General features: G+C 44.7%; 1 protein-coding gene across 1 annotated transcript in view; it reads left to right on the forward strand.

The window, feature by feature from the left end:
- Nucleotides 1–22,188, forward strand: part of DOCK2 (dedicator of cytokinesis 2) — a 1,824,799-nt gene that overhangs the window by 401,762 nt on the left and 1,400,849 nt on the right. Inside the window, exons 16-17 of the mRNA XM_085617853.1 lie at nucleotides 5,236–5,308; nucleotides 6,607–6,710. Coding sequence (XP_085473979.1) covers nucleotides 5,236–5,308; nucleotides 6,607–6,710 — 177 coding nt within the window. The remainder of the gene's footprint in view (nucleotides 1–5,235; nucleotides 5,309–6,606; nucleotides 6,711–22,188) is intronic.

Genomic DNA, 22,188 nt, shown 5'->3' on the forward strand with positions numbered 1-22,188 from the left:
TGAGGGTCCCTGAGGGCCAACTAGCCCAACAGGCATCTCCAGTATGCGCCAGGGAGCTGCGCTGCAGACAGGTGTTCTGAGGCCAAGCCCCTTTTTACACCTCTCTGCAACGCAGCTCTGTGGCGCTTACTGGAGGTACCTAGTGGTCTAGTTTGACCCTAGGGACCCTTAGGATTCAAGGGTACTTAATCTCTCAACTTAGAACAGCCACAGGGTGCGTTTACACAGTGGTGAAGGGAGGGGACGGGGCCTGAGGTGACGTGTGCAAACACGCACTATGGCACGTTTTAAATTGGGGATATAATTTCCCTTCAATACTGAGGGCCCCTGGGGGCTAACTAGCCCACCAAGTGCTTCCAGTAAGCGCCACTGAGCTGCATTGCAGAGAGGTGGTCCAGGCCGTGCCACTTTTTACACCTCTCTGCAATGCATCTCTGTGGCACTTACTGGAGGTACCTAGTGGGCTAGTTGGACCCTAGGGATTCAAATGAACTTAATCTCCCAACTAAAAACGGACACAGGGCGTGTTTACACAGTGGTGAAGGGAGGGGACGGGGCCTGAGTTAACGTGTGCAAAAATGCCCTGTGGCCTGTTTTAAGAGGTAGTTTCAATCCCCCTGCCCTATTATATACTAGGGGCTTACAGAGGAGGTCATGCTAATCACAGGGGGACCCCAACGCATAATGTTCCCTAGTGTATGTAGGTGTTTTCACTTTATTCTAAGTGTCTTTTAACATAGCACTGGCTCTAGGACTGGTTAGTCAGACTCAGTTACCACCAGTATCCGTCTGAAAAAGTTGAGGGTACAGGATGATTTTGCAACAAGGATTCTTTCTGTTCTTCTTTTTGTTCTTTCTGCACGTTATCCTTCTTCCTGCACTTTTCTTCGTCTTTGAGGACTTCTGTTGCTTCTTTCTGCACTTCTGTTTTTTTCTTTCTGTGCATTTTTTCTTCTTTCTTCACATGTCCTATCTCTGTAGGCATAGTTAGAAATTAGCATTTAAAAAACCTTTGAAATTCACAGAAAAAAACATAGGTTTCAGGCACGTTATAGTAAGGAATTAGCATTTAAAAAACCTCAGAAATTCACTGAAAAAACCATAGGTTTCAGGGGTGTTATAGTTAGCTGGACTTTTCACTTGTACAAAACCATTGAAATTCCCCCGTTATAGTTAGTTCAGCTAACTATAACTCGCGCGCCCGCAATGCACTGCTGATGACGTCACATATTACATCACTCATGACATGGTCAGTGACATCACTCATGACATCACTGATGACATCTCAAATGACATCACTGATAACATCACTGATGACATCATCCTTGTGATAGAGTGGCAGACCTCCTCTCACCCTAATATAACCTTTGACACACACATTCAAAAATAGAGACCAACATTTTCAAAACAATGGACATACCAATACCAGTTACAACAACCTCTGCAGTAATTCTAAGATCCACATACACATCCACTCATTCACCAACAGTCCTATACAGTCACTCATACATGTACTCACTCATCATATGTACTCATACACCTATACATCCTGTTACACAATGCCACTCATCCATAGAGTTACTCACACACATAGTCACTCATGCTAATAAAGAATCAAACATACATTTACTTGCATATACAGTTATACACACACCACCACACTTACTTCTAGGGAAACTTACACATACTTAGTCTTTTAAACAATCACTTATAGAAACACATACTTATTCATTCAGGAACTCTTTCAATCTCTCACTCTCACATATACTCACTTATATACACCAATAGTCACATATACTAGTTTAAAACATATGTAGTTACTCATAAAGACACTATTGAGACAGTCATTCACTCACTAACACACCCATACGCACACTCATCCACCCATACAGTCCTGCACACATGCTGTCTTCAACACATACAAACAGTGAGTCACTCATTCATGCACCTATGCACTACGTAATACCCCCCACCAAACCATGCAGACACTCAGACTGATACTCAAAAAACCAACTAATAACCTATATAGACACCCATGTAGCTACTCACCAACCCATGCAGCCACTTATACACAAAGTGAGAGACTGATACAGATATTTACATATTTAAACATTACTCACTAAGCCATGTATTCACTATGATACACTTAAATCAGTCAGTTACACAATCAATTTTGTTAAAACAAATCATCCATTTAGACACTTATATACCCATTTATTCTTCCATCGACCTTGAGATATACATATATAAAACATATTTAATTTTCAGAAAAACACACATTCACTGGATGATGTCATCAGTGGTGTCATCAGTGATGTCATTTGAGATGTCATCAGTGATGTCATGAGTGATGTCACTGACCATGTCATGAGTGATGTAATATGTGACGTCATCAGCAGTGCATTGTGGGCGCGCGAGTTATAGTTAGCTGAACTAACTATAACGGGGGAATTTCAATGGTTTTGTACAAGTGAAAAGTCCAGCTAACTATAACACCCCTGAAACCTATGGTTTTTTCAGTGAATATATACAGCACCACCACGAAGGGAGCTTGTGGACTGTGGATCTTGATACAGGGTCCGGTATGCAGGATGACAGGTTTTGCCGAAATTTGAACTGCTAAACACATGAAAGGCTCCATCGGGAGTTTTAATCCAGAAGCATGCAGGAGGCAGAACCCATACAGGGTAATATTTTAACGGAGAAACTACGAGTCCCAGATGCCTGTGAGTAAATCAAGCCCATCTGAGGGCGGGACTAAGGCTAATTAAGGACACAAGTTTGTTCCGTATCTGCCCATCAGCATTTCCCGTGACCAAGGAGCAGGAGCTCCGAAACGCGTAGGGAACCAGAAAGGAAATATTCGTGTGTCTGCGGATTCAGGCTGAATAAAGGACTCCTCTGTGAAACTTGGAGCCCGCCTGTCATTGTGTGCGTCTTTGCGTATGGAAACATTTGGATGAATTTAAACCGGCCGATCCAGGTCGGAAAGACAGCACCACCACGAAGGGAGCTTGTGGACTGTGGATCTTGATACAGGGTCCGGTATGCAGGATGACAGGTTTTGCCGAAATTTGAACTGCTAAACACATGAAAGGCTCCATCGGGAGTTTTAATCCAGAAGCATGCAGGAGGCAGAACCCATACAGGGTAATATTTTAACGGAGAAACTACGAGTCCCAGATGCCTGTGAGTAAATCAAGCCCATCTGAGGGCGGGACTAAGGCTAATTAAGGACACAAGTTTGTTCCGTATCTGCCCATCAGCATTTCCCGTGACCAAGGAGCAGGAGCTCCGAAACGCGTAGGGAACCAGAAAGGAAATATTCGTGTGTCTGCGGATTCAGGCTGAATAAAGGACTCCTCTGTGAAACTTGGAGCCCGCCTGTCATTGTGTGCGTCTTTGCGTATGGAAACATTTGGATGAATTTAAACCGGCCGATCCAGGTCGGAAAGACAGCACCACCACGAAGGGAGCTTGTGGACTGTGGATCTTGATACAGGGTCCGGTATGCAGGATGACAGGTTTTGCCGAAATTTGAACTGCTAAACACATGAAAGGCTCCATCGGGAGTTTTAATCCAGAAGCATGCAGGAGGCAGAACCCATACAGGGTAATATTTTAACGGAGAAACTACGAGTCCCAGATGCCTGTGAGTAAATCAAGCCCATCTGAGGGCGGGACTAAGGCTAATTAAGGACACAAGTTTGTTCCGTATCTGCCCATCAGCATTTCCCGTGACCAAGGAGCAGGAGCTCCGAAACGCGTAGGGAACCAGAAAGGAAATATTCGTGTGTCTGCGGATTCAGGCTGAATAAAGGACTCCTCTGTGAAACTTGGAGCCCGCCTGTCATTGTGTGCGTCTTTGCGTATGGAAACATTTGGATGAATTTAAACCGGCCGATCCAGGTCGGAAAGACAGCACCACCACGAAGGGAGCTTGTGGACTGTGGATCTTGATACAGGGTCCGGTATGCAGGATGACAGGTTTTGCCGAAATTTGAACTGCTAAACACATGAAAGGCTCCATCGGGAGTTTTAATCCAGAAGCATGCAGGAGGCAGAACCCATACAGGGTAATATTTTAACGGAGAAACTACGAGTCCCAGATGCCTGTGAGTAAATCAAGCCCATCTGAGGGCGGGACTAAGGCTAATTAAGGACACAAGTTTGTTCCGTATCTGCCCATCAGCATTTCCCGTGACCAAGGAGCAGGAGCTCCGAAACGCGTAGGGAACCAGAAAGGAAATATTCGTGTGTCTGCGGATTCAGGCTGAATAAAGGACTCCTCTGTGAAACTTGGAGCCCGCCTGTCATTGTGTGCGTCTTTGCGTATGGAAACATTTGGATGAATATATATATATATATATATATATATAGCATTGTAATCTAACAAGTAGTGGCAGTTGATTATTGTTAATTATTAGTTAAGACTAGGTTTTTAAAGATTAATATTGACAAAGTCACTGATGATGTGTTTATTGCTGGTGGAAATTTTCCTACTAGTGGCTACCTAGCTGTAAGCCTTATCCGAGAAAGTGTTTTTTAATTGTGGTCAGAGGTTTTGCCTTCTAGAAGTTGTGGTATTTCACAGAGAGTCACATCTTCCATTTACACCAGGAATGCAATTGCCACCACTTGTGAAATGCAGCCAATAATGTTGAAATATGATTGCCAAACTTCCAATTCAAATATGCATTCATAGAAATCACAATCCGTGACTTCTGCATTGGTAAAACTTTTACATCTTTTAAATACATTATTTTTCTATATCAGTAGACTGCTAATATGTAGTAAACGGCTAGATCCGAAAAGAGTAAATGCCTCATGAATAGTATGTAATATTTTGTCGTTTCGTTTAAAAATGGGTGGAATGGCTGAGCAGCAGATAGAATGTCATGCGTTTTTCCAACTCTGCGTCTTTCATTTATTTTTGAAAATTTCTGACATGTGAACACAATATTTTCACAACTCTTGCTAAATACCATCAAAGTTTCTGACAACTAAAGTCAGTCAGATTAAGTATGTGGAACTGATATGAAGATCTTGTTGCATTCAGTTATTCCCCATGATTACTGAGCATTTCCTAAATGCGTCTACAGTGACTGTGGCAACCATTTTCGTTGTGTTTAACAGCGTGTTCATAATGAGAGCTAATTATTGCGGCATTCTATTTTAAGTGACTTAAAGGATAAAACCATTTTAGGACTAATAATCAGTGTCTGTTTTTTAAAGGTGGCTATTTCAATGGAAGAAATGCAAAGAATACACCTGCGCTTTATGTTTAGACACAGATCATCTCAAGAATGTAAGTAGAATGTAGCTCAGTGTTCTTTAAATTTAATAAATATGCTGATAAACGATAATATAAATATTTTCGTAAGTTGCTTACGATGTGTATAAAAATGTCACAAGTTAGCTTAAGTAGGGTTTCTGTTCATAGTGGTGTATATGGAAATGTTCCATAAACTTCTCTCACAGAGTATCTTCGAATGAGGTATGTCTCCTGGTCCTTTAAGTAATTCGTTATATGGTCTCCAATGTACTCCTTGTCTCGCTGTTAACAGATGCCTCTAATCCTGCCTTTCCTACTTGAATCTTTCCAGACCCTCAACCTTCATGCACACATCTCTGTAAACACCCTGCATTACCATGGTGCCCTACAAATTGTCCCGCTCAAGAAATGCCATCAACTTGCTTTGACAACAAAAATGTATAAGTTGGATCACTTGCATATCCCACCATACTTTGTCTACTAATATGTTTTAGATGTACCGACAGTAAATAAAAATTATAACTCTTTGAAGGTGGTTCAGAGTTATTCCGGGAATGCAGAAATGACTACCTTGCTTGTTAACCGTAACTCGGACAATGTATGCATTTTCTAGTGTATTGATCCAGCAATCAATGGAAAGATCCAGATGTTGCATTCATTTCAGTAGCTGTAGCTCACTCATAAAGGGTATCCACAACCTAATACCAGCAACCGAAATGCACTATGTACCCCTCAAGAAAGAGCCAGTGTATCCCAGTAAGAGATTTGGAGAGTAGATTTAAAGTTTGAAATCACACCTCTACACATGTTAACATGAAGGGGACAGCTTTTTTTAAGTATATGGCTTCATTCAAGACATGGCAGTCATGTGGGCAGATGCATATTATTAAAGTTTGTCACTAGGACTATAGAGTCTTGGCAAATCCACTAGAACATTCTTGCATGCTGTTTAATTTAGTTACCAGTGCTAGGTTAGTATAGTCCATCATTTTGAAATACATAATTAATTATTGACTTGTCTTGTATCTTTGAGTTGAATAAAGTTGATACAAACATGTTTTTCCCATGGTTTACTTTTTTAAAGATGGTCATGTAATATATTTTAGTTAGGGTAACGATTTGCTAAGAGAACCATTGCACTTTGCACACATTTGTTGGAAAGATGCATTCATTCCATGATATGTTTTTGGTTTAAATGATGGTAAGCGTCTTGACTTAAAATAATAATTTGCAATGATTCATGTATTTGTGCAATACAGCAATAAACTTAGAAAATGTATTTTGTCAAAAATGTAAATAGTAATTCATTTTGGAATGTTCGTTCCTAATAGCGAAAGATAAAGGTGAGAGAAGTTTTGCCATGTCCTACATAAAACTAATCAAGGAAGATGGAACGACTCTGCAAGACGGCTGTCATGATTTAGTTGTGATAAAGGTAACGACATATTTATTCAGAAATATTTTGATGTTTGGATTTTCCCTTTACATTACATCTCGTATTTACCAGTTAATACGATTAATCCTATTGTTTATTTGTAACAATTTACAGTGACAAATCCAGGTTGCTTTTTGGCACTTAAGATTGCTTCTGCTCCAAACACACCGACCTTTTTGTAAGCAATGATTGTTTTATAAACACTATTCTTTCCTCATGACCGAGTTCCTACAGATTTACAGGGTTGCATTCCAGCTGATCTTTTAAAATTGTGTACTGACCTTCAATAAACAGAAATATAGGTATCAGCTAAGCTGTACTGAACATATACATGTTACTAAGATAAATGTTGAAGTGAAGTGCAGATTTAGTTGACATCTGTGATTAAATTCTTGTTCCGTTTCTGGCACCTATTTTGTTTGTGTTGCAAAGTGAATTTAATATTTGGTATGACAAGGTGAGCAATAGAAAATCACTGTTACTGGACCACATACCCAGTGAGCTATTTTGGAAATTATGTAAATTCATCCTTCCTCGGAAACTGCCAAAATTAGAATTCATTAGCCTGGTAGAATGTTCACATACTTGAGAGAGATCAGCAAACAATTTGTAACTATATGGAAGTAAGACGGTATACACACATTTTCTAGAGCAGACTTAACTACCAGAAGGAGAAAGGATCCCTTGCAAATGTATGCTAATTATGGTGCGCTCAACTATTCAGCTGTATGATAAAGCAACAGATACTTGGAGAGAACTCAGGTTAGTAGTGAATGTACGTAATTACAGTTGACACATTTGTGACCTCAGAAGGTATGTTGAGATACTGTCTCACTCTAGCTGCCCACAGGATATTGTATTTTCTTTTATTTTGATGACCTTCTTCACCATTCTTGCAGGTCCGTGCCAAGCATAATATCATTCTTTTATTTTTGTAATTAGAAAATGTACTTTTTATTAAAACCAATACAGATAGCAGAGTATGTGGGTCATAATGGCCAATGGCCCCGTCAAGTAATGACTACAAATGTTAATGAACAATTTTGCATTCTGGCTTGTTGAGCAAGGCAAATATTTGTGCTGGATTAGAACAGGTGTATTTCATCATCATCATATTTATTTCGATCCTTAGATCTTATAATGGACACACCCCAATATTATTATAAATGCAACAGTCATACCTTTAAAAAGCGTAACAAATAAAAATGAGTTAATAATTACAATAAAAAACAAGAAAAGTTGCTTGAAAAAGAAAGAACAAATACAACAGGTCTATTTAACAAGGACATCATTTTAAAGGTTATTAGCATTTCTAATTAATCCTTATATGAATATTAAAGCTAAAAACCCAGCACCTATATCCATACATGCCAAGGAATATGTGTAGCTCTGGTTCACAGCTTACCATCAACAAACATCCCATAAATTAAATGACTCGCTTGGTTGGATAAATGGGTATTCCCTTGAACATGATGTTCCATGTAGGGTGAAAGCATTTGATCTGGGGAATTGTGGACTTGGTTAGACAATAATGGCAAATGTGGGGAATCCATAAGAGTTCAAAACAGAAAAGAAATCTGAGACTGAGTAAATGCTAATTGATTTCTGTCAGGTAGGCTCATTATAGACGGCAGTCTTTTTCACAAGAACCTAATGTTGCCCCAGCTGTTCATTCTAAATTGTTTAAACTGTGGCAGGTGCAATGTGCAAAAACATGTACGTAAATGCACAATCATTAAAAATTAGCAAAATGTATCTCTTCAAAATGTTATTTCGCTTGGTATCTGAAGGTGAAAATATAGACTATTATTTAACCTAATCTTTGCAGGATGATTTGTACTGTGTTACCAGTTTTTGGAGGAAACCAAGATAATTTTAGTTATTATGGATAAAGATTGTCTTCCACGGTAATTGAAGCAGATAGATTAGTTCTAATACAAAATGTATCTCTGTTTTAGCTGAAATGGATGCTCGACTTTTATTTAGTATTGCTACTGATGCCTCTTCTATGTTGGTTCTCTAATGATAGTACATCAGCCTCACATCACTAAATCCCACATACTTTACTATGGCATGACATACTCGAGATATTGGAGACTTTCAGATTGGGCATTTCAAATCAGCCACATTCCTGTTCAAACATTTTCATCAGATCACCAATTTTTATTGGCCATATTGAGGCCCATCCATTATTCTTTCAGCCGCTACTAACAGGGTTTCTATTGTGAATTTTCCATTCCAGCCTACCCTTTTAGTGGCTGCTCACCATGAATTTATCACTCCTTCCTGCTTTGCTTGGCAGACCTGAGTCATAAAAGTGTATGTGTCATGGATTTCTCAAAGCATAACAAAATAGGTACCATGTGGTGGATGGTCTGAGACCAGAGAGATTGCTCCGCTAGTGCTCAGTTTCCCCATCTCTAGATGAGTTTAGTGGGATGGTCTAAATGAGCCCATGAGACATATTTCTGAAATGTTTATTTCTAACCATTATTTAGTATCTAGATGATTGTTTCTTATGGAATTGCTTAAGCTTTTTTTACATTTTGGTCTATTACTTACATTTTTCTAGTTGCTGTTGTTATGGGCTTATAGATTGTTTCTGTTTTAATTAAAGGTTTGGTTGAAATTATTGTTTTACCTAGGTGTTGTCAACCTCATCGGGTTGAAGTTCCATTACATTTCTAGCTAGGTTTCCTTCACCTGTTTTAATTTTCCATCTGCAAGATAAGTTTTCCTACAACTTTTAATTGCCAGTTTCTTATCTAAGTAACTTTACATTAGCTGTCATGTGTCATGGACATGGAACAACGCGATCTTTATGACAGTTAGTGTTTTTAATTTCTTCCAAGTTTTATTTTCCCTGTGTATTTGTGTCAACAATATCCAAGAATGGTCCACAGACTATGTGCTAACTGTGTCCAGGTATGGTCCTTCTGATTGTATATCTCCCCTTGCCCAAAACATAAGGGTTTGGTTTATCTTGGCTTTGAACTTCCGTGGGAGACCTGGTCTGTTTTCTCTTAGTAATCTTTTACATCATTGACCTGGCTGAAGAAACCATTGGTTTATTACAGAAACCATTGTATTTATTTAGAAACATCTACGATATGAATTTGTACACACTGAACATTAGAGTTTGTGGCATTCACCTTAGACTGGATTACAGAAATCCACATGTGATGTAGCAGAAGGTGGGAACATGCAGTTGGGATAATAATAAATAGCACCATGGCTATTACATATACTTGTTATCCGAGGACAGGGAAGCAAATTGATTTTCTTTGAACGACATGTTTTTGTCATGTGTCAAAGCCACTTTAAAAACATGATAACCAGGTTCCTCGTTTAGCAATGTATCCGATATACCATATTTCCTCTTTTTTAAACCAATATATTGCCCGGTGTTAGTGTTTCTTCAAGGACTTTCATAAGGGGCAGGCATTGAGGTTTCAGTTTTTTTAACCAATATAATAATAGTCTTCAATTCATCTATAATATTTACTATACAATTTATGCATCCATTCTCATTGCAACACACAATATTTTTTTCAAGAAATCTCTTCTCAGTGAAAGAAACATTTTACATGATGACTTGACAGTAATTCTTGGTGGCAAACACTGCACTTATTTAGCAATCCTCTTTTAGAATAATCAATTGTTATTCTATTGTGAAAGAAAACTGCTAATATATCATCACTTACAACCAGTGGATGGTAAGGTGGGTAGAACCAATCATCAGGTTACAGGCAATGTGTCCCCTATCCCTCCCCAAACCCTCTCCTTTGGGTCATTTCAACTCTAATGAATTGATTGGAATGTGCAGTATGTTGTACCTTGTCCTTGGGTCAACTGTGCCATGTCATAATCTCTGAATTGCCCAATAATTCACTAAGATCTATAACTTTGCCTGGCAACTAAGTGAGATCCCCTGGTAGGCGTGCAAAATCTTAAGGTATTTCGGGAAAGTCCGTCCTCTAAATTCCTTTCAAAGGAATGCCTGAAATTATGCCCAGATTCTTTTGTTGCCTTTGGATCTGTGTTACGATGCCAACATTGTTTTTTTCATTGCCAGACAGTCCCATAATCTGTATATCAACATTGCCACGGAGAAATGCTTTCCTCTCAAAGCACTTAAGCTCTCCTTTGTGATACAGGGAACTGGCCATTATGCACTTGTAGTATGAATGCATCCTGAATTCCTTTTCTCTCTGCTCAGGCATGAAGTCAAAAATTGGAACAGATTGGTGTAAACAGAGATGAACATAACATGAAGCTCCCCTTTGCACTGAATCTGTCCCACACAGGGTGCCATCATATCAGGAGAAAAATAGATGCCCCAGTTTCTATTTTTCTTCTTTAGCCATTGGATGTCACACTGATGCAGCACCACTATCATATGGTCTACAATAAAAACTGCTTTTCTGTCTCCAATTTCCCCATTCCACCAAATAGCTACTCAAAAGTAATACCCTAAGCAGCAGACCATCCGAGTCTTCCAGGGAGTATAGTTATTTGTTAGCCACTCTGTCTTTTCCTTCCCTAGATGAACTAATTGATTGTAGTCTGAAATGTCATGAGCTGCTTCAGTGGAATTCGAGAAGGTATGGTCTGAAACAGATAGAGAATACTTGACAAATCAGCATCTTCACTATGGCTATTCTCACAAACCAGTTGAACAGATCCTGTGTTATTGTCACATGTTTGCCCACACCTCCATCAGAAGTAGGAAGTAGTTAAGCACAATATGCTGTGCCATAGAAGATATTATGTTACTGCATGCAGGGGAAGTTATGTTCTAAGGCCACAATCTGCTCTTTCTGCAATTGCTGTGTTACCGCTTCTGACTTAGCTGTTTATTACAAAACCTGACACATCTTGATACCTCTGAATCTCTTCCACGAGCAGCAGAGTCAAGTGTGATGGGTCATTAAGATAGATCATGACATTGTCCAGAAAAATTGTAGGTTTCAATTCCCATTTCCCTATCCTCACTTATTTATGTCTCCGTTATTGTGTACATCATCATCTAATGCTTCCATTGTAAGGGAAGTAGGATGGTGTAGGGGGGCAGCCCTGTTGGATGCCTTATTGATTTAGATAGGCCTAGACTTCAGGCCATTGACTTTGATACTCATTTTGGAACTGCTGGCAACTCGACAAGATCCATTTCAAAAGGCGCGGACCAATCATCAGGTTGTGAAGTACAATGTAAATGTAGGGCCAGGTGACATGGCTGAAACCTTCTATAGCATCCAGTGCCAGCAGCATCATAGTTGTACATGTCCCTTGAATATATTCAAATATGTGCAGTATTTGTTTTGTGCTATCTTCACTTTGCCTTCCCATTATAAACCATGACTGGTCATGGTCAACAAAAGAAAGCATCAGTAGAGGTATTTGGTCCTCCAGTAGGTCTGTAAACAGCTTAATGTCCAAATTCCATAAAGCAATCAGGTGGTATAAGCTGCACAGACTGTGGGTTTTGTGATAAATGAAAAAGTTGCTTCCATTAGTGATTCAGCTAGAGAACTATGTACGTTCACAGATGTAACAAACAGGCATGTTGATATCAATGCTGTTGCACTACAACCGTTTTGTAAAAGAGGGACTCAGTCAGGGCTAGGGGTCTTCCCCACTTTTAGTCATATGAAACTTCTTAATTTGCAGTGGGGACTTTCAACCCACTCTACCTTGATCAACTCAAGTCTTGGGTTGGGGTGTTTCGACCATAGTCAATGCTTTCAATTGAGAAATTAGGAGCCTATGATGATTGTTACTGGACAATAGTATTTTTGTTCGGTGGGGGAAATTGCATATTCTGCTTTATCAAGATCAAGGGCCTGTATCTGTTTCTACAGCACCATTCACCAAATGCTAGTTAGCTGTGTCAGTTTATGGACTACCTCTAGTCCTTTCAGTTCAGACTCCAGGTTTTCCTCTTCTCTGCTCTCAAACGCTGAAAACTGCTGTTGCTTCTATTAATCGACCAGTCAGAACACCACCATTATTCCCCAAATGCTGTTATTAGGCATGCCTTCTTTAATTCTACAATGAAGTCCCAGACAGCATCTGTTAATGCTCTTTTAAGGGCAGCTACATTGAGGAGATTGTTATTCAATCTCCATGTTCTCCTAAATGCTGACAGTGGGCCTATGCTTAGTGTAAATGTGATGGTCTGATAGTGTAATATTCCCCAATGAAATGTCCTCTATGTATTGTTTTATGCCCTCCAACACCACAATATTTTCTAATCGAGCATAAGCCAGTGTACTGTGGAATAAACTATGTGGGGTCTCCTCGATGCAGCTGGGCAGCCCTGATCCTGGAGGCGAGTCGCGGATGATGTCAATGATGTCTAGGAGGGCGCGTGCGTCGATACTGGGGTTGTCCTCCTCGTCATCAGTGAAGAGTGGCTGGGACTGCTCTGCAGGGGGTGTTGACGGTGGCCCTGCAATGTGAAGGGGAGATGGTGTATTGCAATGTGTCCACATGTATGTAGCCGCATGGTACATGTTGACATTCAGACAGCATGGCATTGTACAGTGTGACAGTCTATAGATCTGGGCGATGACCCAGAGTCATTGAGGGTGTGCACTGTGCTCTGCTTGATTGTGCATGTGTGCCACCGTGGCCATCTCCACCCGTCCCCCCAGTACCTGGTGGTCACTCACCCTGTTGCGGTTGTTTAGTGTCCTGTCGAGCAGTGTCCGGTCCCCTGACTCTGGCCACAGTATCCACACTGATGACTGTAGACACCAGCTCCTCCTTGTCATCCAGCATGAGCTGTGGTGCTGGGCCCCCACCTCCATTGTGCATTGCTGCCTGCTGGTTGGCTGCGAGTTTCTCCTTGGTCTTGCGCTTGATGTCATTCTAGCGCCTCTTGACCTCGTCCATTGTCCTCTTGTGCTCTCCGACGGCATTCACCTTGTCCACGATGTCCTGCTATATTCAATTTTTGGTGCCCAATGACACGTTGGAGGTAACGAACAGTTGTTGATGGTGTTCCATCACCTCCGTGACTATGATCCTGTTTGCCTGCGGACTGAACTTCGTCTTCCTCTTCTTCTTGTCCTTGCCCTTCCCTCTCCCCGAGGTCCCGGGCTGGTCATCCGGCGTGCTTGTGGGGTTGTGCTCATCCTCTGCCCCTGCTCCGGCTGCCTCCATGGTGCTTGGGTGTTGGTCAGTTTGTGTTTGGGTGTTTTTTCTACTTTTATGGTGATTTTTCCTGCCTACCAGATGTGTGTTGCAGGCCTGGCGCTGCTTATCGCTGATATCCTCATCGTGATTTGGCCCATCACAGGTTTTTTCACGTTGGGGTTTGTGTTTTTATCTCCGTCGAGCTGGTTGTATCGCAGGCATTGGCTGGTATTTCAGCAAACTATCGCATGGGGCCGCCTTGTTGTGAATTCCACGTTGACACAGGGTTATTTTCCCGCGATAGGCTGTGATGTGTAAAGTTGCGTTAACATTTTTTGGTTATGTTTAGCACACGTTCTTGTGAATATACCCCAAAAGTTTTTGTTTTACTTGGGTAATACTACTGTGATGTACAGATTTTCTTTATTTAAGGAGGTGAGTGACGGATATTGACTTGTAACAGTTTTGGGTGTATGTTATGGGAGGGAGAAGTGTGATATAGAGCTTAATGGAACATTGATGATTAGAATGTTACTAGGTCAGAAGGAGTGGGGAGAGAATATTGAGGAGGTTCAGCGGCTGTTGGAGATTGAGCGCTGTTAAAAGAGGTGTTAACATTAAAGCTGAACTTACCGTTGAGCTGTGACGGTGTCTTCTTTACCTTAACACCACAGCCAGGTATTGGGGAAAGAGCCCTAGTGTGCGTCCAACGTCTTAGCTGGTTGGCCACACCCAAACCATTTGTGGAGAAATTCCCAATTTAAACCAGTGTCCCACATACTGTTGGACATCGATTTTAGGCTTACCAAAAACCAATCCACATTTTGATGGTTTGTCTTAAAAAAATCTGAAAAAAGATAGACGTGCATCATTCATGCTGTCACTACTAGCAAACTGGCATTTAAAAGAAATCCTCTTAAAAACTTTCCTGCTGATCTAACAGGGAAACTAAAATATGTAAGACATGGCTTACAATTGGCTGGTTAAGGTGAGGCCTTCGCCGTCCCAGTGGCTTGATCGTCCACCTGTCCAGCACTAAATCATTCTGAAGTCTTTCATGATATTTACTTCATAGGTTACATTCATACTCATTGCAGGCACATAAAATTACAAAATCACAGAGCAGGTTCTCTGACACAAAGAATTGAAATTTGCAATAACATGCAGCATATACATAGGTGTGATCTGCGGGTAATGGAATAGGAATTCAGCCCTCTTAAATTTAACAGACATAAGGGAATACTATGGGGCATATTTACACGGAAAGTGGCTGAAGTGTCTCGTTAAGCCAAGAAGGCTAACAACATGCTCCGTCACTTTAGAAACGCAGGGCTGCACCATATTTACAAGAATATGGTGCAGCCCTACATTTCCCTCTGCGCTGGCACGAGATTTAGCTGCCTAGTGCCAATGGAGGCACCCTTGCAAGGGTGCCTGTATTGTGAAGAGTGATTGTTTATGTGCAGGAAGGTGTCCCTTCCTGCATATAAACAATATGAAATGGCGTTTAGAAACTTCTATGTGTGTATCTTAATGCAGCACACACAAAAGTTACAACAGTATATTTATTTAATGGTTGCTTATGTGCTGGAAGGTACGCCATCCTGCACGTAAACAATCAAAGGCGTTTTGCCGTTTCTATGCGTGCTGCACACATGGAAACACCAAACACAAGGAGAAATTAAACATTTCTCCTCGTCTCGCCAGGGTAAGACCAGGTTTTCCCTGGTCTTAATTTTGGGGCTGCCCCATATTTACGCCACCCTTGTTAATATGGGGTAGCATCAAAATCAATGGGTTTTGCGGTTAAACGCCCATAGCAATACCCATTGCCCTCCCTTTTCACAGTAAGTATAGCATGAAAGGGGGCCTTATTTACAAGGCAGCGTTAAGTTCTGTTAAGTGGCTTATTACTGCCTTGTAAATAAGGCGAAGACCATATCACCACCACAACATCTTTAAAAGTAACGTTCTGGTGGCCATAGGGGACTGTAAGTATGCCCCTAAGTGTTTGCTGTGAAGATTATTGCAACGTTGACCTCTGCGCTCATGAAATCGAGAAAATACGTCGTACAAAGTGGTCCTGTACAGGTATTCAGTGACTTTGAAATCTAAAAACAGGATAGGGGTGATGTTGCTAAAGTCAAAGGTACTGGGAAAGGAAATCAAAAAGTTGTTCCTTATGTACTTCTTCTACAGTTTGATGAATAGTATTATCCGTTACCCAGATATGGTAGTGAGAGCGCCGCGCACAAGTGTGTATGCATAACCTGTCATGAATCTGTCATTCCCATTAGAAGCCCTGCTGGTACGGAATTAAAAGTGTAAACAGTTTTCAATGTTCTGGCTTGCTGCTATTCGACTGAGCTTTTCGCATGACCAAGTATGGGCAATACAGGTAACATATACTGCGTTTCTTTGAAGAAATGACTTACCCCTGGATTGCGCTCTGGGTGTGCTGCGCCGCGAAGCAGTGAACATTCACCTCTCTCTGGGCTGCATGTTGTAGTAGATGTGGTCCAGTTATATTGCAAGTCCAAATATGGATGTTTTGCGATTCACACACATTCAGGTTCTGAATTTCTTACCTTTATCTGTAGCATGAATGTTTATAGTTTTTAAATAACAAGTATATTTTACGGATTAATTCACTTTATTCCACTGTAGGTGACAGGGTTATTGCACATAGATATATTTCCCCTGGTAGCATACGTTGCACAGTCCTGATAATGTTTTCAAAGCAGGTACTGCTGTACCAATATGCCGTGCCATTTAGCACACAATCAATTCGTGTTTTCTCTGCTTGTATCAGACTAGCCCTTCTCTGACAATCCCTGAGGCATTTTCAAGTTCAGAATAAACTCATTAAATGGATTCTCGGGGCGGAGAGGCGGGATGTTGATGTAAGGTGTTTGTTTCATCACAGATTCTGGGGCATCTGATTGTCTGGCTGAAGGTCACATATCTTTTGTGTGAGCGGGATAAAGACTGTTACTGTGCACATGAACTTCCTGAAAAGGAAAGGTGCGTGTTCATTCAGCCTATGTGATGTAACTGGTCTAGTGAACCATGTGTGCCATTCCATTATGGTGTGTAATGATGCAGCACGGTTGGTTCTGCTGGTTCACGAGCTTCTCCGCCAGGTCAGCCAGGACGCCTTTTACATATCCTGTCCCCATGGTCTACAGAAATTGTGCTTGTGAATGCGCTCAATATGCTTTATGATTGTGTTTTTTGCAATGGCCCTAGGTTGTTTATCAGAATGTCATCTACAAATATTTGGAATACTTAGTATATCCTAAATGTCGTTTACAAATCACTTGCCCCATTGAAGTCACTTTTCTTTTATTTACTCCATTGGGTGATTATTTTGTGAACGATATTTAGAAAAGAACATTTATGTCAGGCGACGATTAGGCGACTGTTCTCCTATTGCACCGCCGCCTCATGCTTCTGCTTTTCTATAGGCATTTCTAACAAGCAGCAATATAATTCTTGTGACAGATTAAAGGGGCATATTATCAAGCACAGCGTTAATATTATCGCCGCTTTAGCGACAGAAAACTGCCGCTAAAGCGGCGATAATGGGTATGATAACATGCTCTATGGAATTCCAATTGCAGCTCACGTAAGATGTCCTTCACATCTAACATGGGCTTCAATTGGAATTCCATAGAGCATATTATCAAGCCCGTTATTGCTGTTTTAGTGGCAGTTTTCTGCCGCTAAACCAGCGATACATTTATCGCCTGTCTTGATAATATGCCCCTTAGTCTTTAACTGTATAGATTTGCACAGTAACCATAATGGCTTACATTTATTCGTTGTAGATTGCTGAGTAAACAGGCTGTGCCGTAGGTGTTTGAGAATGTATAAATTCACTATTCAAAATAAGCAATTACCCCCAGGTCCCTCCTGTCCTCGTCCCATTCCTTAACAGAGTGGAGATGACCATCTCCACCACAGAAAAAAAGAAAAGGAGCATGCTGGGATACCCAACCCACTCCCTCCCACTGGGAGTACATAAGCGGTACCATCCCAGCATGCAGCCTGTTCTTTTTTTTCCTGTCTCCCGACCGATTGGGACGTGTTTGGACTTACCTGATGGATTCTTCGCTGGACGTCTCGTCAGGGCTGCTGGGCTGTCCTCGCTGTCCTCTTCCGCGTTCTCCTGGCCTGCTGGGCTTGCCAGGAGCCACGTTGACTGCTGAACGGCCCTTTGCAGCTTGGGCGCCGTTCCTCCCGGTCTCTTCCGGGTTGCATTGCGCGTCTACCTGTGGCTTCGCCGATCTGGGGGACGCGCTGCTGAGGCTGTTTTGTGGGTCCTGGGGCTCTGCTGGGCGATGCTCCTGGGTCCCCTGCCTGGCGTTTGTTGTCCTGCTGGCCTCCTCTTCTTCCTGCTGCCCCTGCTGCTCGGTTGGGTCGGTGCAGGGGCGGGCCTTGCTGTGGCCTCAGAGGCCGTTTTTGGCGGACTTCTCCGCCCGGCACTGGTTCCTGGTGCGCGCCTGGGCGGCTGTTAGGGGGCAGTGGGTTTGTGGTGCGCCCTTTTTGCCCCCTTAGTGAGTACCGCGTAGCGGCCTCCTTTTTTTCTCCTTGCTGTTTTGGGGATGTGTTGGCTGGCTCTCCTTCTGGGTGCTGCTTGGATTGGGGGTTGGGACTCCTGATGATGCGGGGGTTTGTGCCCGGGGACCCATGCATGCGGTGCGGGCTCTCTTCTGCTGGGCTGCTTCACCGCTTCTGCACCTGCGTCTCCTCTGGCCGTCCTTCCTGTGTGCGCCTCTTCTTGTCTGTGGGCGAGGTTGTGGCGTGAGGCTGGGGCTACCGACTTCCGTGCCTGTGCCTGCTGGTTTGCCCTTGGCATCCTCTCCGCATCCTGTGTTTCCGAACTTGATCCCATGTGTGCTATACCTCATGTTTGTGTCATTGCATTGGTCGTTTTTGGCTGGGTTGCGCTTCACTTGCGGTGTCGTGTGCTGCTGTTTCTGGTTTGGCTGGTTCGGGGATTGGGCTGTTTGACGGGGTCTGCGCTGCAGCCTACGTTCCTGTGGCTTTGGTGCCCGCGCTTGTGGTTTCACTATCTGCTGCGGTATCTCTGTTCCTTTCGCCTGGGTTTCCCGGGCTCGGTTGGCTTCTGCTTTCCGTGGGATTCGCTTGCAGCCCTGGGTGGTGTCTCTTCCTCGTGCCCTCTTTGGGTGTTTGGGTTGCTGCCTGCTTAGCCTTCTGGTCACTGCCGCTCTGTGCGCCTGGGCCTCTGGGTGGTGCCGGGGTTTGTACCCGGGGCCTCCTGCTTGCATTTCTTGCCCCCTTTTCTTTGTGCTGGGCTCCGCTGGTCTCCCTGGGCCTTCCCGTCTGGGTTTCTTGCTTCCTTTCGGGTGCTGTTGGATCCAGTTGTCCTCAGGTCTCTTCCGGTGCTGGTGGTTTCCTGTCTCTGCTGGCTCCTGTTCCTGCGTGCTGGCCCTCTGTACTTTGCTGGTTGCGTGTGGTGTGGGTCTGCTTGCTGTCTCGGTCCGGGGCCCTTGGTGTCTCCGGCCTGGTTCTCTGCCTCCTGTGCCCCCTGCTCCCGGGGTCCTGGCGGTCCTTCGTCTTCTTCTGCTGCCTACGGTGTTGGCTCCCGTGCCTTTGCTGTCCTGTCTTGGGCCATGGTTTCCCCTGGGTCGGTTCCTTTTTTGGGGGGTTTTGCCTGGGGGGGGGGGGTCCTTCGGGGCTTCCTCCGTGGGTTGTGTGTTCCCTAGCCTTTTGGTTTCGCGCTTGCTCGGCGCTTGTTGCTGGTTGGCATCTGGGCTGGGGGTCGGACCCTTTGGGTCCCCTTGGTGCTTGCTGCATGGCGGCTCCTTGCTTGCATGTGCGGGGCTGCGGCCTTGGCTTCTGTTGCGCCTGCTACCCGCCCTGTGTTTTGGCCGGGTCGGCTCTGGTTCCGCCCTGGCATGGTGTCTGCTTGCTGGGCTGTGGCTCGCTTTGGGCGGTCTCTCCCGGGGTTTGTTGACTTCTTCTTGTGGCCTCTTTGCTCTGTCCTTTGGGCCTCCGGCTGTCCTGCCTTGCGGGCTTCTGTTGTCCCTGGTCGGTCCTGGTGGGTGCCTGGTTTGGGGTATGCCTGGCCAGTGCCTTGCTGTTCTTGGGCTTCCTTTGGCTGCTTGCGGCCCTTCCGCCCTTTGGTTCCTGCCCTTCTGTGGGTTTGGGCCTGGTGCATGACTGTCTGGGGGCCTGCCTGCCTGCGTTTTTTTGCTGTTGGGTGCTTCTTGTGTACTTCTGGGTGCTTTTGCTTGCCCCTTGCCCTTGCCCCACGCTTGCGGTGTCTGCCTTCCGTGGGTTCGCTGGGTCCTCCCCCTAGTTTTCCAGGGGGGGGGCTATTGTGTCCTTCCTCGAATTCTGGTGGACCCTTTACCTTGTTGGCCTGTTGGCTCTGGGGCAGTGCTGGTCGGGACCCTGGTGGCTTCTGGCTGGTGTTGGGTGTTGGCTTGTTGGGCTTGTCTTCTCGTCAGCCGCTCCTTTTGCCTCCTGTGGTGGCTGGGTGTCGTTGGTCTTCCTTGGCCTCTGCCATGGGTGGCCCCTTGTTCTTCGGGTGCCCGGCTCCTGTGCCATGCCCTGCCTGCTGTGCCCTTCCCCTGCTTGTGTTTGTTGGGTGTTGGCCTCCCCTGGTGCGTGGGCTGCTTTGTTGCTTCCCGCCCCTCTCGTTCTGCTTTCGGGTTGCGGTGGGCTTGCCTAGGGTCTGGGGCTCTGGTTTTTTCCCCTTGGTGGCCTGTCGTTGGGCCTGTCCTCCCGCGCAGGCTGTTTGCGGCCTGTGGTGTCTGGGACCCTTGCTCTCTTGTTGGCTCTGGGGTGTTCCTTCTCCCCTTGTTTGGGTCCGTTCCTGCTCCCCTGTTGGGTGGTGCGCCTTTGGCTTCTCTGGGCTCATCTCCTTTTGGTGCCGGGGTTGTTCCGGTGTGCTCTTGGGTCCTGGGCTCTGCTTCTGTTGGGTTTGCCCTTGCGGTCCCTGTGTTTGGCCTCCCATTCGCATGGGCGTTTGGGTTGCTGGTACGCCTCTGGGCTTGGTTGTGTCTGGCTTTGTGCTGTTGGGCCCTTGTTTGCTTGGGGTCCTCTTTTGGTCCCTGCTTGGGTCCTTTCCTGGGCGCTCCTTCTCTTGGGCTTTGTTGCGGTCCTATGTTGGTCTTCGGTCCTTTCCTGTGCCGTTCGTTTCGTCTGGCTGTGGCCCTGGGTCCATGGTGTGGGCTGCTGGGCTCCCTTCCTCTGCTTCTTCGCTCTCTGGAGGGCCTGGCTGTGATTGGATGCGATGCCTTTCCCTGTGCCCCTTCTTGGTTGGGGGTACTTTGTGCCTCTCCTTCCGGGTCCTGGTGGCGCTGTGTTGCGTGCCTCCTGGCTGGATCGCCTGCTGGTTTTCCAGCTGGCTTCTTGGGGGTTGGGCTGTTGGCCTCCTTGTTGGTCTTTCCTGTTTTGCCCTTCTGCCTCTTGGGATTCGCCTTCAGTGGTTCCTTGGTGTCCTCCTTTCTACTCCTGCCGGTTGGTCTGCCCTTGGTTGGTGTTGTTTCCTCCTTTACGGTTCGGGGGTGTTGGTTTCCCCGATTCCGTGTTGGGCCTCTGTTGTCTTTTTGATGCCCTATTTTTTTGCTGGGTCTGCTTCGGGTTGGGCTTCTTTGCTCTCCCTGGCTTCAGTTGAGCGGGTTGCTGGGCTTCTTGTCCCGGTGTCTCCTGCTTTGGGGGTGTGCCTCAGGCCTGGCCTTTTCTTGTCCCCTGGGTTCTTTTCCCGGTGGGGTGGCCTTTTGGTTCATGCGGCTCTTCGTTGTCTCGGCTGGGGTTGGCCGTTGGTCGGTCCTGCTCTGTGGCCTGGTCCTTTTGTGGGTTTCTGGCCTCCAGGTTCCCTGTTGCTGCTGTTGTCCTTGGGGGGGAGGCCTTGCTTGGGTTCCCTGCCCCCTTCTCTTTCCTGGCTGTTCCTCTGGGTGGTTTCCTGTTTTCTTCTCTGGTTCTGCCCTCTTTCATCTTTGCGATTCTGCTGTTGGCTTCCCCTGGTGTGTTGGGGTGGTTTGGTGGTTGGTCATGTCCTGCCTTGTTTTGTTCCTTCCTGGGCCTTCGGCCCTGCCGCCCTGTGCGGTCTGTTCTCCTCTGCTCTTGGCCGTTGGGCTGGGTTGGCCTGTTTCGTTCCTGGTTGGGTGGCTGCCTGGTTCTGTGGGCTTCGCCCTTGGGGGGTCTCTCCCTGGTCAGTTGCCCTTTTCTGGCTCGGTTCCCGCGTTCGGGCGAGCCCCCTTCCCCTGGCCGTCCTTTCGTCATTCTTTGGGGGGGGCTTGGTTTTGGACCCTCTGGTTGCTCCCTTGGGGCTTGGCTCTGTGTGTGTGGCCCCTTCTGGCTT

Source organism: Triturus cristatus, chromosome 7 (genome assembly GCF_964204655.1).
Source record: "Triturus cristatus chromosome 7, aTriCri1.1, whole genome shotgun sequence".
Taxonomy (NCBI): domain Eukaryota; kingdom Metazoa; phylum Chordata; class Amphibia; order Caudata; family Salamandridae; genus Triturus; species Triturus cristatus.